Genomic DNA, 16637 nt, shown 5'->3' with positions numbered 1-16637 from the left:
GGGGGGGGGGGGCAGAGCTTTGTGACGCCATATTTGAGGGGGGGTCTGACTTTTTGTGACGCCGTGTGACGAAAGGGGGGGGGTCAAAAATCTCGTGACGTCATTTATGGACGGCCTCTTAGATCGCGTGAATATAAATGTGTTGTTAAGCCCGCCATCACCCGACACAGCAAATTCGTGAGGTTTGTCACGTAAACACAACGTGCCCACTGAGTTCAGCACTAACCGGCTGGAGTGCTGGAGAGTAAACCCACTGCAACATTTACCGTTCGACTCACGACCCGTCGCCGGTAATTACCGTAATTATTACAACCGCAGCCTCATGGGGCGACAGCAGCCAGAGTTGTATGTTTCTCTCGTTGTGAAAAATGATGCGGCCAGCAACTTCGTTGGCTTTGTCCGATGTCGTAGCCCAGCCAAAATAACGAGAAGAGCCATCTTTATACATTATAGACTGCCAGTAGGCTCACTCCGATTAAGAACCAGGCTACAGTCTACATTATAGACTGCCAGTAGGCTCACACAGGTTAAGAACCAGGCTACAGTCTACATTATAGACTGCCAGTGCGCTCACTCCGATTAAGAACCAGGCTACAGTCTACATTAGTGGTTTTATTCTTTTTATTCTTTTTATTATTTATTATTATTATTATTATATTCTATCTACGTGACTTTACCGAAAGAACTAAAGAGTATGAATTCCTGCAGTCACAAAGGTTTTAAGTAAAAAAAAGAGACATCTTTCTTCGAAGTCGGCACAAAATCTCAACGTTTCAATTTGCCGCAATGCGCGCGAAAACAACAACAACAACAACGACAGCAGCAGCTGCCACTCAGCGGCGGTGACTGCACCACGGCGCTTGTGCCAAGCTACATGCACCTCGAGTCCACGTGAATTGTCGAACGCCCGCCGGCGGCAGGAGGTCACGGGGCAGATCCAGCAGGTTTCATGAGGTGGACTGACTGATGTGACTTGCCGATGCACCGATGCAAAGAAAGCAACAACAACAACCGCCATTCGCCACTAAGTGGCGGTGACGTCACCACGACGCTTGTGCCAGGCTATGTGCACCTTGAGGCCACGTCAAGTGTCGAATGCCCACTGGCAGGAGGTCACGGGGCAGACCCAGGTGACACAGGTCGACTGACTGAGATGACTGAGATGACTGGCTGATGCACATCCTGTGCCCCCTACTGTGCCAACTTGCTGTGCTTTAGCCATCCGGCGCTCCGCTCGTTGTTGCGAGCGTCGCTCCTATGCCCTCCGTTGTTATTGGAGGGCGACTGCCTCCAACTGCCCAGTAGCGTCCTTCACGAGCCTCCTCCACAGAGGCCTATCTTGACACCGCTGGTACCAGTCATCAGCAAGTCCACTCAGCTCCACGTCGTCCTGTACCACATCACTCCATCTCTTCTCTAGCCCATGCCGCGCCCGTTTAGCCCCCTCGATCCGGCCGAACAAAAGCTGTTTAGGCATGCGGTGGCTGGGCATACGGGCTACATAGCCCAGCCAACGCATTTTTTCGTGCTGGAGGAGCTCACCGATGGGACTTTGCCCAGATCTTTTAAGGATTTGTGAGCTCCTCACACAATAAAGCCTGCTTAAACCCAAGATGGATCGTAGGCAGGCCAGCCTAAATGTCTCTAACCGTCAAACATGCTCCATTAGGGGGGTCCACGTTTCGCAAGCATAGAGAAGGGAGGGGATGATTGTGGCCGAGAAGACCTGAAGCTTCGTGCGGAGCGACAGACCAGGTAGCTTCCACACAGCATTACGCAACCCATGAAAAGATATTGCCGCTCGACTGATTCGGAGTGAGATCTCTGCTGTTAAACGGGAGCCAGTCATGAGCACACTGCCCAGGTAAGGGAAACTCTCCACTCTCTCCACAACTGCCCCATCACCGATTGGGAGTTGTGGGAGTGGAGTGTCCGATGTTACAAAATACCCAGGCAGGTGCTTAGTTTTGGTGGGGCTGATGGTAAGGCCCCACCTCTTAGTGGCACGCTCCAGTTTCAGCAGCAGCGTCTCCAACTCCTCCTCTGAATGAGCAGCTATTACCAAATCATCAGCATACATAACGTGGTTGACCAATAGGGAGCCATCCCTTGACCACACCCAGTCATCGATCAGCCTCCCATTATATCTGTACCAAATAAAAATTTCACCCGGTACAGCTATTGAAGGCTTCACGAACTACATGGTCAAAATAGATGTAAATAATGTGGGAGCCAGAGGACATCCCTGTTGCACCCCAAGGTGTACAGGGAATGGCTCTGACTCGCGGCCACGTAGTTTTACCTAGGCCCGCTCACCATCATGAAGGTCCTTAATGATCGTGAGCAGAGGGTCAAGGACTTCGAAAGCACAAAGAACAACCCAGAGCCCAGGCCTACTGATGGTATCATAGGCCTTAACCAGGTCAATAAAGCAGAGATGTAGGTCTTGTTGGAATTCCCTACACCTCTGCTGTAGCAGACGGACAGAAAATATGGCATCTGTGCAGGACCGCCCTTTCCTGAAACCGCATTGGGGCTCCGCAAGCCTCTCGTCAGCGTGCCTAGCAAGGCGATGTTGAATAATCCTTGCCATGACCTTTCCCGGTACACTAAGGAGTGAAATGCCCCTGTAGTTGTTACACTCTGTGCGGTCCCCCTTCTTAAAAAGGGGGACCACCAGGGCATCATTCCAATCCTGAGGAACCCATCCAGTGGTCCAGACTGTTGTTATGATGTCATGTAGGGCAGTCTGTGCACAAACGCCACCCTCCCTCAGCATTTCGCTTTGGAGATTATCTCTGCCCGGTGCATTTCCTGGTCTCAGACTCAGGATTGCCTTCAGTACTTCCTCAACAGATGGCACCTCAGCCAGCCACTCACAGGGGGTGACTTCTTCCAATATTTGAGGCACCGCAGCCTCAGCAGGGTCATCCCCACTTTGTGCCATGATGTTTTCCTGTCCGAGGGATTTCCCCTCCCCCAGGACCTCACATAAATGCTCAGCAAATCTGCAAACCTGTTCCTGGGGGTCGGAGATTGGATCACCGTTGTTCCCCCTAATGATGATAATAGATGTGGCGCTGCAGGTTACTTTTTTGATGGAATTAAAAATGGATTTGTGATCACGGGCCACTGAGGCAGACTCCATCTTCTCAGCAACCCGCGACCACCACCCATCCTTGCAGCGCCTCACGGCTCTCCGAATCTCCGAGCGAAGGCTGCGGTAAGCCTCCTCATTCTCTGACGTGGGATGCTGTAGCCGATGAGAGTGGGCCTGTTGCTTTTTCTCAACCATCCTGAACACCTCCTCTGTCAGCCAGGCTCTCTGGGGAGGTCTGGACCGCGTACCCAAAGCAGCCATTGCAGCTGCATGAGTCACAGTCCTAAAACTCGCCCATTTACCCTCAACATCAGAAGGAGTGGGGGACGATGCCAACCCCAGCTGCAAGCGATGATGAAATTATCGCTTACAACTTCCATCAGCTAGCTGAGACCAGGCCACCTTAGGTTGGAATGGGGTCCTGGGTCTGCATCTACCACCGAAGTGGAAGAATGGCAGGCGCATCTTACAGATGACAAGTCGATGGTCAGAGGGCAGATCAGCTCCACGGTAGGTCCTGGTGTCAAAAACATGGGCTCGCATCCGCTGATCCGTCACTGTGTAGTCCAGCAGATGTTCTTGCTTGGACCCGGCATGCATCCATGATGTTGTGTGGATGGTCTGATGCCGGAACAGCGTGTTGGTAATTACAAGCCCATGGGCTGCACACAATTCTAGCAGCCTTTTACCGTTATCATTGAGCTGATCGGGCCCATGCCTTCCAATCACTTCAAACCAGGTGCCAGCATCATGATCAACTCGGGCATTGAAATCACCCAACAAGATTACTCTATCCCGAGGGGCCACTTTAGCCAGCACCTGTGACAGGAGGTCATAGAAGGCATCTGACTCATCGGCCTTGCCTGCATCCCTCCACGGATGTTCGTCTTCAGTAGAGGCATAAGTAACCATGACCACCACTCCTCGCCTCCAGTTGATAGGAAGGTGAGCCCAAAGTAGCCTGGGGCTTACAGCTTCGCACACCTCACCGCCAAGCTCCCACGCCCCCTTAATTATTTTGTTCAGAAGAAGAACCACACCCTGTTGTTTGGCAGTCTCCTGCCCCGAGTAGAGGATTGTCCACCCCTCATGGTAGCAGGAGCCAGAGCCGGTCAACCAGACCTCCTGAATGCCACAGAGATCCAGGCGGTACCGGTCCAGCTCCCGACAGAGGAGTGGCAGCCTCTCCTCCACAGTGATCGTTAGAACTTTCCACGTGGCAATCCGAAGTGGCTTTTCGTTATTTCTGGAGGATCCCCGAGGGTAAAGATTCAATCTCCTGGCTCCACCAAATGGGGTTTGGCCAGGAGACGTCATAGACGCCTGTCCCCCAGGGGCCTCCGGCACAAGCTTATTAGTTACATATATGTATTCGTGGTTTAGTGGTAATTTATTGAAGGTGGAGGGGTTACCAGCCCCTCGCACCCGTCCACAGCCCCCATTTAGCCACTGTGGGTGGACAGAGATTCCATGAAGGGAGAGGCTGATCGGAATTGGCCCTCCCCCCCCGGCACTGCCCGCGGCAGCGTTGCCCGTCCAGCACCGCGAGGAGGTAGGGGGTTGCACACAGACACATATGCAGTCACAGACACACACACAGACACACACACACAGACACACACAGAGTCACGTACAAAACCCGTCGCGTCGCGAAACAGTTCCGCAAAGACTCCGCCCGCGTGCGGCAACCTGAGCTGCGGGTTCCCCCCCCCCCGACCCCGCAGCCTCGTGCAGCGGCACCCATCATGAGTGGGGGGCAAGGTGGGGAGGGGGGACGGTGGGCGCGAAGGGGTTGAGGGAGCAGCAGGGGGGAGGAGGCTGTGATTAAACAAGCTCTCGTTAAGGTGATGGCGCTTGCTATAATTATTCCGCCGCTTGCCTGCGGTGCCCCTATAAAGGCTCGCGCGAGGTGGGGGGGTCGTTTATTAAAGCAGAATTTGCTGTTATCGCATTTCCCCCCCCCCCCCACCGGTGTGCTGTTGTCTGTGAGAATGTGTGAGTGTGTGTGAGTGAGTGTGTGTCTGCGTGTGAGTGTCTGTGTGTGAGTATCTGTGTGTGAGTGTCTGTGTGTGAGTGTCTGTGTGTGTGCTTGTGTGAGTGGCTGTGTGTGTGAGTGTGTGTGTCTGTGTGTGTGTCTGTCTGTGTGTGTGTCGGTGTGTGTGAGTGTGTGTCTGTGTGTGAGTGTGAATGTCTGTGTGTGAGTGTGAATGTCTGTGTGTGAGTGTCTGTGTGTGTGTCTGTGTGTGTGTCTAGTGGGGAGCGGTAGTGTAGCGGTTAGCGCGCTGCGCTATGAACCTGGCGACCCGGGTTCGATTCCCGCTCACGGCTAACACCAGTGACGATTATCTGAACCGGTCCTGGGCCTCCCCTAGGTCGACTCAGCCTTAAATGAGTACCTGGTGCGGTGTGTAAACATCGCCACTGGGGAGACAAAGGCGGTCGGGCGTGGTGCTGGCCACCCAACCCCCTCGTGTACCGTTCTGGCCTTCATAGGTGCTCGCTAACAGCACTTGCCCCTACAGTCTGTTAAGGCTATACGGGGGATCTTTATCTTTGTGTCTGTGTGTGAGTGTCTGTGTGTGTGCTTGTGTGTGAGTGACTGTGTGTGTGTGTGTCTGTGTGTGAGTGTCTGTCTGTTTGTGTGTCTATGTGTGAGTGTGAATGTCTGTGTGTGAGTGTGAATGTCTGTGTGAGTGTCTGTGAGTGTGTGTCTGTGTGTGTGTTCTATGTGTCCTGGACCTCCCCTAGGTCGACTCAGCCTCAAATGAGTACCTGGTGCGGTGTGTAAACATCGCCACTGGGGAGACAATTTCGGCCGGGCGTGGTGCTGGCCACCCACCGGCCTACGTAGGTGCTTGCCAACAGCACTTGCCCCTACAGTCTGTGAAGGCTATACGAGGCACCTTTGTGGTCGTTGTTTCGTGAGTTCACGTACTCGACAGAAGAGCCCGTGACCTCGCTGTTAACTCATTTCCCTGCACGTGTCCCTTCAAGTAGTGCAACCGCGTTCTTTCCGTGTCTTAATTAATTGCTCTAAGGCTGCGGTTCTCAAACCCAAAAGGGTTACTGAGAAAGCCTTTCGGTAGAGGGGTGCAAGGCTCCGGCATGGATACCGTGCAAGATAATTGTCCGTGGGAGAATGTCATCGCCTCGCCAACACCGCGGTGATTGTGTGTCTGCGTATCGTGGTATGAACATCCCTGCGGGGTTGACTCCGTACGTGTGCGAAAGAAGTTCAGCGTACAACTTTCTATTCTTTCCGTCGCTTGCAAAGGCGTCCTGCCGCTGGCCACGGCAAAGAGGGCCTTCAAACAAGCGCACGACCGTGGTGTGTCTCTTGTGAGTGAAGAAGCCGTGCGGAGGGGAGGGGAGGAGGATGATGACCACGGGGCTCATTGAGGTCTCCGACCAGACTCTCGTCTGCCTCCTCGCAAAGCTTCCTCGCGGCGCGAATCGAACTCATCTGCTGCGCTCGATTGGCGATGCGGTTTGTTTTGTATCTCTGAACACACGAGGCATGGCTCTGGGAGCTGAGTCTGGTGAGCACTACGCCGTTGCAGCGGACTTCTGCCCAGATTTCGCCATTTTGCAGGCAAGCGCGCAAGCGAGGACTCTTTTTTGTAAAAATATGTAATATTTAAAAAAACTTTTTTTAAGCACGCTTTTATGAAATGTACTAGTAATGGCAAAACTCCACGACTCCATGATGTGGCCCCGAAGCTTGCCATAACGTATGGGACCGTGGCCAATTACAGGCAACGTCAGTTGACCGTGCACAATTAGAGCCAAGCCGAAACATATCATGTAAAAAATATTTCATTGTTTATGATAGAATATAATATTGTCATCAGTATGACATAAGTATACCAAGTTTGCAGTTGATACCACATTGGGAAGTGGGTTAAAATGAGTTACAAGATTTGAGGATACAACAACAACCAGAGGTGTGGACTCGAGTCATGTGACTTGGACTCGAGTCAGACTCGAGTCATGAATTTGATGACTTCAGACTCGACTTGGACTTGCATAACAATGACTTTGTCCCACCTCTGAGGTGTGGACTCGAGTCATGTGACTTGGACTCGAGTCAGACTCGAGTCATGAATTTGATGACTTCAGACTCGACTTGGACTTGCATAACAATGACTTTGTCCCACCTCTGACAACAACAGACAGAGTGAGTTAAATGAAAGTGTGTAAAAACGAGACCGCTTTCTCATGATTGTCATTGTAGCCCGAGGTACCATTGTAGCCCGGGTACCATTGTAGCCCGGGGTACCATTGTACCCCGGGGTACCATTGTAGCCCGAGGTACCATTGTACCCCGGGGTACCATTGTTGTTGTACCCCGGGGTACCATTGTAGCCCGAGGTACCATTGTACCCCGGGGTACCATTGTACCCCGGGGTACCATTGTAGCCCGAGGTACCATTGTACCCCGGGGTACCATTGTACCCCGGGGTACCATTGTAGCCCGGGGTACCATTGTAGCCCGGGGTACCATTGTAGCCCGAGGTACCATTGTAGCCCGGGGTACCATTGTAGCCGGTACCATTGTAGCCGGGTACCATTGTAGCCCGAGGTACCATTGTACCCGGGGTACCATTGTTGTAGCCCCGGGGTACCATTGTAGGCCCGAGGTACCATTGTACCCCGGGGTACCATTGTACCCCTGGGTACCATTGTAGCCCGAGGTACCATTGTACCCCGGGGTACCATTGTAGCCCGGGGTACCATTGTAGCCCGGGGTACCATTGTAGCCCGAGGTACCATTGTACCCCGGGTACCATTGTAGCCCGAGGTACCATTGTAGCCCGGGGTACCATTGTAGCCCGGGGTACCATTGTAGCCCGAGGTACCATTGTAGCCCGGGGTACCATTGTAGCCCGAGGTACCATTGTACCCCGGGGTACCATTGTAGCCCGGGGTACCATTGTAGCCCGAGGTACCATTGTTGTTGTACCCCGGGGTACCATTGTACCCCGGGGTACCATTGTTGTTGTACCCCGGGGTACCATTGTAGCCCGAGGTACCATTGTAGCCCGGGGTACCATTGTACCCCGGGGTACCATTGTAGCCCGAGGTACCATTGTAGCCCGGCTCTCGCATAATGTTCGTGATGCAGTCACTGTTAGTCTGTTGATGGTCGTGTACAGGGTTTCAGCGCAATCGTCCTCGCTGCGTGTCGACATTGCGGAGTAGCACTCATTTCGGATTGATTGGTACCCCAGTCGCGGAGTGAAGTACACCCCTGGACAAAAAAGTGTCCCAGAAATACAAGATTTAATTGCCTCGTCCCATTTTGTATTATTTGGTAACCCGGGGTAGCGCCATCAGGATCACATGCTTGTCGGGCGGCACCCGGCGGTCAGTTCCCGAGGAAGCGCCCGGCACGTGGAGCGAAACGTCGGACACCGAACAACTCAAGCCGAAAAAGCTCCGCGAAACCCTGCGCACCCCAGGGGGGTCGTTTTGATGACCCCTGAACGCGACACTCAAATCGCGGCACATAGACTCCGCGACTTACGAACAGAGTACATGCCCTGGTTCGTTCGTAAGTAGGGGAGTCGCTGTACAAGCATGGCTTTGGGTGGCCCCACGGCTGGCAGGATGGTTTAGTTTGTATGTGTTTGGGTGATTTGTTTACCTTCCTTGTGCTTCGCACTTCTATTATATTTCTGTATTGTTTGTTGATGTTACGTTGTCCTGTTGGACGTCTGTGAAAAAAAGAGCTGCATAGCTCCATCGGAATCTTTGAGTTTAACGCGTCGGCTTTCGCGACCCAATCTACGGAATCTTCCAGTATAAATAAACATTCTGATTCTGCTCGATGGGTCACCTCGCCCACCGTCGTATTTCTTGCAAGGCGGTCTTGTAACTTGTAAAAGTGCTCGCTGACCTCACGCGCCATGCACACTGCTGGACATCTGGGAACCGACTTGGACGTCTGTGAAAAGAGCTGTGAAGCTCATCGGATTCCTCCAGGATAAATGCATATTCTGATCCTGACATTACAGGTTGGGGGCCGTCCATAAATGACGTCACGCGATTTTGGACGATTTTTGACCCCCCCCCCCCTCGTCACACGGCGTCACAAAAAGTCAGACCCCCCTCAATTATGACGTCACAAAGCTCTGCCCCCCCCCCCAAAACCATATTTCCATTTTGAAAATAAAACATGCTTCAAATCGTTTTAAACTATTGTCATTATAGTGCGTATTTAATGTGGCGCTGAACTCTGATGTTGTAGGAGAACACATTTATTAAAAAGTATATTTAATTAAGTAGAACGTGTTGTCTATATTTATTTAAAGTTGCGCATTTTCATGTGACGTCACATTTCTCACCCCCCCTCCTCGTCACACATCGTTACAAATGTCTGACCCCCCCCTAGATGTGTGACGTCATTCATGGACGGCTCCTAGGTGCTTCTCGCTAACAGCCCCAAAGGTCTGTTGAGGCTAAATTGGGGATCTTTGTCTTTGTCTCTGTGCGCGCTTGTACAGATACGTACGGAGAAGCCGCTCTTCTCATCCAACCCTGAGCTGGACAATCTGGTGAGTAGCTGAGGCTGTCACGTGCACATGGGGCGGCCTGGCAGCACCGTGCAGACGCGCGCACGCACAAGGGCACATCGTGGCACTGCCGGGCATCCGCAGCTCAGGAACTGACCATTGGCTGTGAATTGAAAAGGAAAACTGATGAACAGATCTCAGTAGCCATAATCGTATTTTAACAGTTTTAGTGGATATTAAAATGTGTTTCATCCCTAACCGTTGACTCACAAGTAGGCCACAGCCATGCATCTGACCAGCCGCGTAAATCACGCTGTAGGATCTCTCTCAGCATCAAACCCTCGCCGTTAACCTCGCTCAATCCCGCCGAGGCTGCCTCCACCCCCTCTGCGTCTCAGATGTAGGGGGCACGCTGAGCAAGATCCTGCCCGAGGTCGCGAAAGTTGCTCGAGACCATCAGGAGCCCGCAGACTGAGTGGCGTTCGCGTCGCGACGTCGGAGCGGCCCGTAGGCCCATAGCCATACTCGGCGCGATAAGCCACTTCGTTGAGCTATCATTATCAGCAGCGCTTCATGATCGTGAGCCACTTCCATGCACGTGGCATCGCGGCCACTCGAGTTTGGGATGCGTGCCACTGGTCAAATGCCACGGTGGCGAGATGTTAACTACCTCGCCTGGTATACAGGAGGTCGTGGGTTCAATCCTGATCCTGACGCCTGCTAGTAAATTTTGTGTTTGCGTGTCTCTCTCCCCTCCACATTTCGAAGTGTGCGTTTAGAGTTCACGGTTCTAATATGACAGGCTGCCCTGGTCATTACTGCGGTGCGTACCAACCACGCAGATACGTGCCGTCCGCTTCACAAAGGGGCGTTAACGATCCCCTGGCGTAAATTCGAAACGAGTAGGCCGTTGTCCGCCTGCGATGCGGCTACATTTACAGAATTTGAACAATGACCCCAAATTACTCAATTGGGGTCGCGCAGAGCGACACTCGCTCTGTCCTGGCTGACTGTGCCCGTCTTTGAAGCACAGTCCTTTCCCTCGTGATAGCCCTGCACTGTAATAATGGCGCGAATATCAAATGTACATCCTTATCATTGCTATTCATGCAACCTCTTTGTGGTCGCTTGAGATGTGCCGGATTAGTGTGGTGGTGGTGGTGGGAGATGCTAACCCTCGTGCCTCCCTTCTCCGTGCAGATGATTCAGGCGATCCAGGTGCTGAGGTTTCACCTGCTGGAGTTAGAGAAGGTATTTTGTGTGAGTGATTGTGTGAGTGAGTGATTAGGTGTGTGAGCGTGGGGAACTGTGGCGCAGCGTTGAGCATGTTGCACTTAGAACCCAGTGACGAATATCTGAACTAGTCCTGGGCCTCTCCTAGGTCGACTCAACCGCAAATGAGTACCTGGTGCAGTGTGTCAACGTTAGTACATGGGAAACAAAGTCGGCCCTGTGTGGTGCTGGCCACCCACCCCCTCGTGTGCCATGTTGGCCTTTATAGGCGATCGCTAGCAGCACTTGCCCAACCAGTCTGTTAAAAGGCTATACGGTGTATCTTTGTCTTTGTGACGATACTTCAAGCCTGCTCGGCAGTGCGAGTTGGCGATCAACTCACCGCCGCTGATCTTTGTCTCCGAGTGGGTGATTGTGGGAGTAAACGTTCGCGAGCGAGTGAACGGCGACTGCGTGAATGAGCGCGTAAGCAAGCGAGTGTCGTGTGGAATCAAAACCAATGGGACGTGGCAGTTGGGGAACAGCAATATGACAAAACCGTTGTGCACGATCTGAATATTCCTTGGACCTTCTCTAGGTTGACTCAGCCTTAAATGAGCACAAGGTGTCGTGTGTGAACATCAGCACTCGAGAGATAAAGGTGCTGGTCATGCATTTAATAGGCGCTGAGAAGCAGCGATTGGCTGAGCCGAGTGCTGTTTGTGTTCAAGTGGCGATGTCCTCTCTCATTCCATGCTGCTGTCCTGGGGTTCATGCCATCACAGATACTTTGCACATGAAGAAGACAAAAGGACTATTCATAACCGATTTTTGGGATGAGGCCCGTCGCGCCGCAATGATCTGGCCAAATGTATGTGGTCAGGGCCCTCCACCACCCAGCCAAAGAAATGGCATTGTCCACGTGTGGTGGGCGTTTTGCGAGGCACCAGCTACTCTTGTGTCAGCGCACACCGGTGGGTTTGGAGAGCAGTTCCCTTGGCAAGATTTTGGCAACGTCTTTTTATCTTCTGCGTACGGGTATTTGCGCGCCGCCGTGCCCGCGTGTGCGTGCGAGGCCACGTGGGTCACTGTTTACGCGAGGGAGCTTGCCGTCTGTGATGGAGGCGGACGGGGGCCGGAGCAGCAGGTGTTGGGACAGTTGCGGTCTACGTGGATCCGGTGTCAAAACAATCGTCGCAAGCGCAGCGTTACGTCCCCCGCCACCGCAGCGTCGCGCGTCACCCATGTTGCCCCCCCCGCGCCAATTTAAACACAAACCACACACATGGCGAATTCTGCCACCCTCACTGCACTCCCCCCACTTCTGGCAATTTTCCCACGCACCATGGGATGTCCCCCCATCCCCCCCACCGTGCGCAACGGTTGTATCGCTCGCAACGTTACGGCTACCGCATCGAGCACTCTCACATGCGCTTTTGCGGCCGTCTGGAACGCTCTTCCGATATTCGGCAGCCACTATGCACTTTTAAATCTAGATTGAAAACTAATTTATTCAGAACAGATTTTTTTAGTGTTTACATTTTTGTCCGTCCCCCGCACCTCCGATGAGCACGGATGGCTCTGTACGGTGCGAAAGAAGTTCAACGTACATACGTACAAGGCATCGGTGGGGGAGGTGCCCGGGTATTCGTATCGGTTTGCTAGTTTTGAGCCAGCGGTCAGAACATTCTGAGACCCTATCGCAGGACTCGGTCCCTCCTTCGCCGTTCACCATGGTCGCGCTCGGCGGCGGCGGTGTTTTGCGTGGTGGAAGGCCGTCCTCCTACCCCCCCCCCTCCCGCGTTCCCATTCTTCGGTTCTTGACACGCCGGCTGCGCTCGCAGGAGGGAGGCCGCTTGCCGTTCTCGGTGGGGCTTCCAAACCTGGCTACGAGTTTTGAAGGGGGCCGTCGACCGATCGACCGGGCTTGCTGAGCGGCCGCGCGCGCGCGGTGTTATTGGGCGCCAGCCAAGCGTGGCGTCGGGCGCCCTCGGTTTTCCGTCGCCGCTTCCAAGTCTGCGCGAGCGAGGGAGAAAAAAAAGATGAAGAAAAAAAACCGAATTTCGCGCCGAGCGGCTTCATCGCCAAGCCACCCGGGACGCGCGGCCCGCATTAACCCCGCTCGCCGCACTGTCAACGTCGATTTTCCAGATGTCTTTATTTTATGCAAGTTTATTCAAAGTTGCGCCCCGCCTGTCTCCCCAGAGGGTAATGCTATGCATGAGCGAGCTGCGCCCGTAATTGCACGCCGAGTTGGCCCGCACGCGCGTTGCGTGCCATCGCGAGCCTGCCTGTTGGCGGGCATGTCACGGCCCCTCCGTCTCGTCGTGCCCGCACGCCTTGGCCCTCGTCGTCTTCCCGCTCTGCACCGATGCCGCTCTCGGCGTCCTTCGCGCGTGCGGCAGAGGCCCGCGGGCTAGGCGGGCGCGGAGCCATCGGTGTTGAAATCCCCGCGCTGCTTGGACGACAAGAGGCAGACGTTGTCCTGCAGCCAAGGCGGTTGGAGCCTCAACTTCAGCCGAGGCAGGGAGGGGCGCTCCCCCTGAATTTTACGAATGCGGTCACTACTTTGTCCTCCCTCCCTCCCGCTGCCCCATTCCATAAAATTGGACCAAATAAACCCTTTTATTTTCACCATACTTTTAAGCACCAACCAATAACTGCATTAACAAAACAAGACGTCATGTTTTATTGTGAATCAGTGTTGATAGAGAAATCATAGTGAAATCAATCAGGATGTGATTGCATCAGGCGCAGTGGAGACGCTTTGTTGCGGCCACGGCTCTACCAGCAACGGTGACCGTGCGTGTAAACACACTCCGCGTGTCCGTAACCAGTGGGAAACCCATTGAGATGGGCGAGCTCATTCGTAAGTATGACCAAAGTTACCGGAAGTCTGTTACCATTACGTATTTACTTTTGTAAGGCTTTGTGGGGACGCGTGTTTGGCTTTGGGATTTTGGCTGACATTTGCATGAAAGAGCTTGAATTTCTTAAGAGTCGAGCGAAGCAGTTCGGTGAGTGCCAAACATGCGGCAGACAGCAGGCGTGGATATATATTTTTAACAAAAACAGAACAGTTGACAGAGATTTAAGTTTTCCGTAACCTTGACTAAAAATTTCGATTTCAACTTTATTTGTGCATCGACTTCGTTCACCCCCTCCCGCTGCCGCTGCTTGCGTCACCCCCCCTCCCGCCCGGTCTCCGTAGACCGCAAAGGAGTTGGGGGTGGGAAAGTGGCACGAGAGTGAATGTCACCGGTCAGTTGCAGCTGTAGCGCTCGCCAATCGCGACTGTGCCAACCACTCGCTGTAGAACAGGTTGCTTGTGGAAGCAGCAGCAGCAGCAGCAGCAGTAGAAGAAGCACCCTGGTTTTCTTTTCAGAATCCTTGTCCGGCATCAAACTTTAAACGCCGTCATTCTGTGAACGTGGCAGTTGGAACTGTGCTCACCTCCACGTATAGAGCGACGCTCATCACGTGCTGGTAGTGTGTGGCAATTTTCACGATGCCTTGACTTTCGTCCACTTGACTTTCGTCACTTCGCTCTTTCGGCCGTTTAAACTCTAACCACATTTAAAATTTGGTCCACGCGCTTTCCTCTTTTGTCCGATTTCATCCAGAACCTTCCACGACGTTCGCGCCACGCGCCATATTTTTCGTTCAATCTTTGAATTTAAGTCGTTCGGTGAGCATTATACTGTGAACAATTCATAGTTCTTTTTGTGATAACGGTATAATACTACAGTGTTCGTCGTTATTTTGTGATTACAAAACACGTGTACAGTATTCATACTGTGCTTATTTTTGTGAATTACTGTAAAATACTTATTTTTGTGCTTTAATATATTCATAATGGGTTCTAAATGTGGTGATGGTAAAGCTAAAATAACCCATAAGGTTCTCAATTTGCAAGATAAGCTTGACATAGTCAAACTTAATGAGCAAGGCTAAATGAAGGCTCTCCTTTGACATTCATCCATTTTTGACATTCGTCCATGCCCTGGTCCCTAACCAGACGAAAGTGTGAGGTATTCCTGTTCAGCTCTTTTCAGAAGTGACCTCGCCACAAATGCTAGCTCAACGAAGTGGCTTATTGTGTGAAAACATCCACACGATCACGGGGAGAGAGACACGCAAACTCTAAATATGCAGGCGTCAGGGTCAGGATCGAACCCGCGACCTGATGCTTAGCAGGCGAGATATTCTTTGCCAATCGCCCGGCGCGGTGTCCTCACGCGCTCACTGTTGTTCACACGCAGGACAAGTGAGCGCCCTAAACTTAGAGGAAATATCGATGCGTACAAGACATTCTACTCACGAACAGGGTTAAAAATGTAGACGCCCTGTATATTTTAGTCCATTCCTGTTCATATGATCTCCATGAGAGAGATTCCATCCGATTTAGATACGGCTAGAGCCAGGATGTCCTCCTGGAAACTAGTGATTGACTCAACTTGCACGTGAACAATGGCAGGTCAATTGTTTTAACCAATTGACTTTTCTCTCTCCTGTTTCTTAATGGAAGCCCAGTGATAATGACGAGGCTTGACTTGTGTAATCGGCCAATCGGCAGCGACTGTTTCTGCTCACGGCCGCGTGCTCAAAGCCCATCCCCGGTGGTCACGCAGGGACCCACGACGAACGTGACTCTCTTGTTGCCTCGTTCCTCTTCAGGCTCACATAGGTGCTTCATACAGGGCCGCCACTTGTCCAGAGAATTGGCATCTGTGTTCGGGTGGCAGCAGTAATGGATTTGCACCGAGATCTGGTGGCGTTGAGTTGAACGTTATCACAGGATTACTGCACGGTGTTGATAGGCCTAGGCCAGGGGTTGGCAACCAAAATAACAAGAAGAGCCTTTTGTTATTCGGTTCAAAACATAATAATTTCCAGAGCCGCAATGCATGTGAATGCGAGATGGTGGTCCTTAAAAAGCTGCAGATTTTCGGCTCCTGGCCTAGGCTGACTGAGACACGTGTCCAGGTTTGGTCAGAGGTGGTCAAGGTGGCGGCCCTAGTGGCATCCCTCTATTCCACTGTACAAAAACATATTTAACCAAAGGAAATCAGTGCCAGGCATGAACACATCTGTGTGAAGTAAAACCGAAATGGATACAAACCATTTAAATGTACCCATTTGTACTCACACACAAAAAAATGGTTAAATATGAAAAAAAGTTCATAGAATAAATGAAAACTGCGGTAATTCGAGTCAAATGAAAAGGATTTCATATAAATAATGCAATTTCTTGCATTATCAGCTTCTGCAGCACTTACATTTGTGACTTCAAATGAGTGTCAATATTTGAAGTTCAATTAAATTCAACTGATAGGGATTGAATGTGACAGACACGCGCAGTGTAACGCTCACAGCTGTGGCGTCATACTGATTTTAGTTTTTTTTTTATAAATTGCATGTGCGATGCGAATTTCGGAGGAGAAAGTGCGGTGCCTTTCCTGGTGTTTGAGGAGTGTGCCAGACTGAGCAACCGTTAAAAGCATTCACCATCGTTTCATAAAAAAAAAAAATCTTTAACAAATAAAGGTTTTGGCTCGTTCAAAATCGGCGCGTAAATTATTTGGGCCTTCTAAAGTATTCCCTCGTTATTCGCGAGGGATACGTTCCGGAGATGCTCGTGAGTAAGCCAATTTCGGGGATAATGATGTTGGCCTACGAAAACCTATCTTTTTAATGAATTATAAATAACCTTTTAAATACGTGAAAATTATCCCATCGCTAAATCTCATCATCATTTTCTCGCATCACATTCTCTCTCATCACTTTTCTCATCACATTCTCGCTCTCTC

At 51.8% G+C, this 16637-nt stretch overlaps 1 protein-coding gene across 2 annotated transcripts in view; it reads left to right on the top strand.

Annotated features, from left to right (window-relative positions):
• LOC133352793 (homeobox protein Meis1-like) overlaps positions 1 to 16637 on the top strand; it is a 236557-nt gene that overhangs the window by 49450 nt on the left and 170470 nt on the right. For both annotated transcript variants that reach the window (XM_061568689.1, XM_061568690.1), the window contains exons 4-5: positions 9607 to 9657; positions 10816 to 10866. In XM_061568689.1, coding sequence (XP_061424673.1) covers positions 9607 to 9657; positions 10816 to 10866 — 102 coding nt within the window. The remainder of the gene's footprint in view (positions 1 to 9606; positions 9658 to 10815; positions 10867 to 16637) is intronic.

This window comes from Lethenteron reissneri, chromosome 41 (genome assembly GCF_015708825.2).
Source record: "Lethenteron reissneri isolate LAM-NWPU_2019-01 chromosome 41, ASM1570882v1, whole genome shotgun sequence".
NCBI lineage: Eukaryota > Metazoa > Chordata > Hyperoartia > Petromyzontiformes > Petromyzontidae > Lethenteron > Lethenteron reissneri.
The sequence above is the reverse complement of the archived record's forward strand: the minus strand, read 5'-3'. Positions and strand labels throughout refer to the sequence as shown.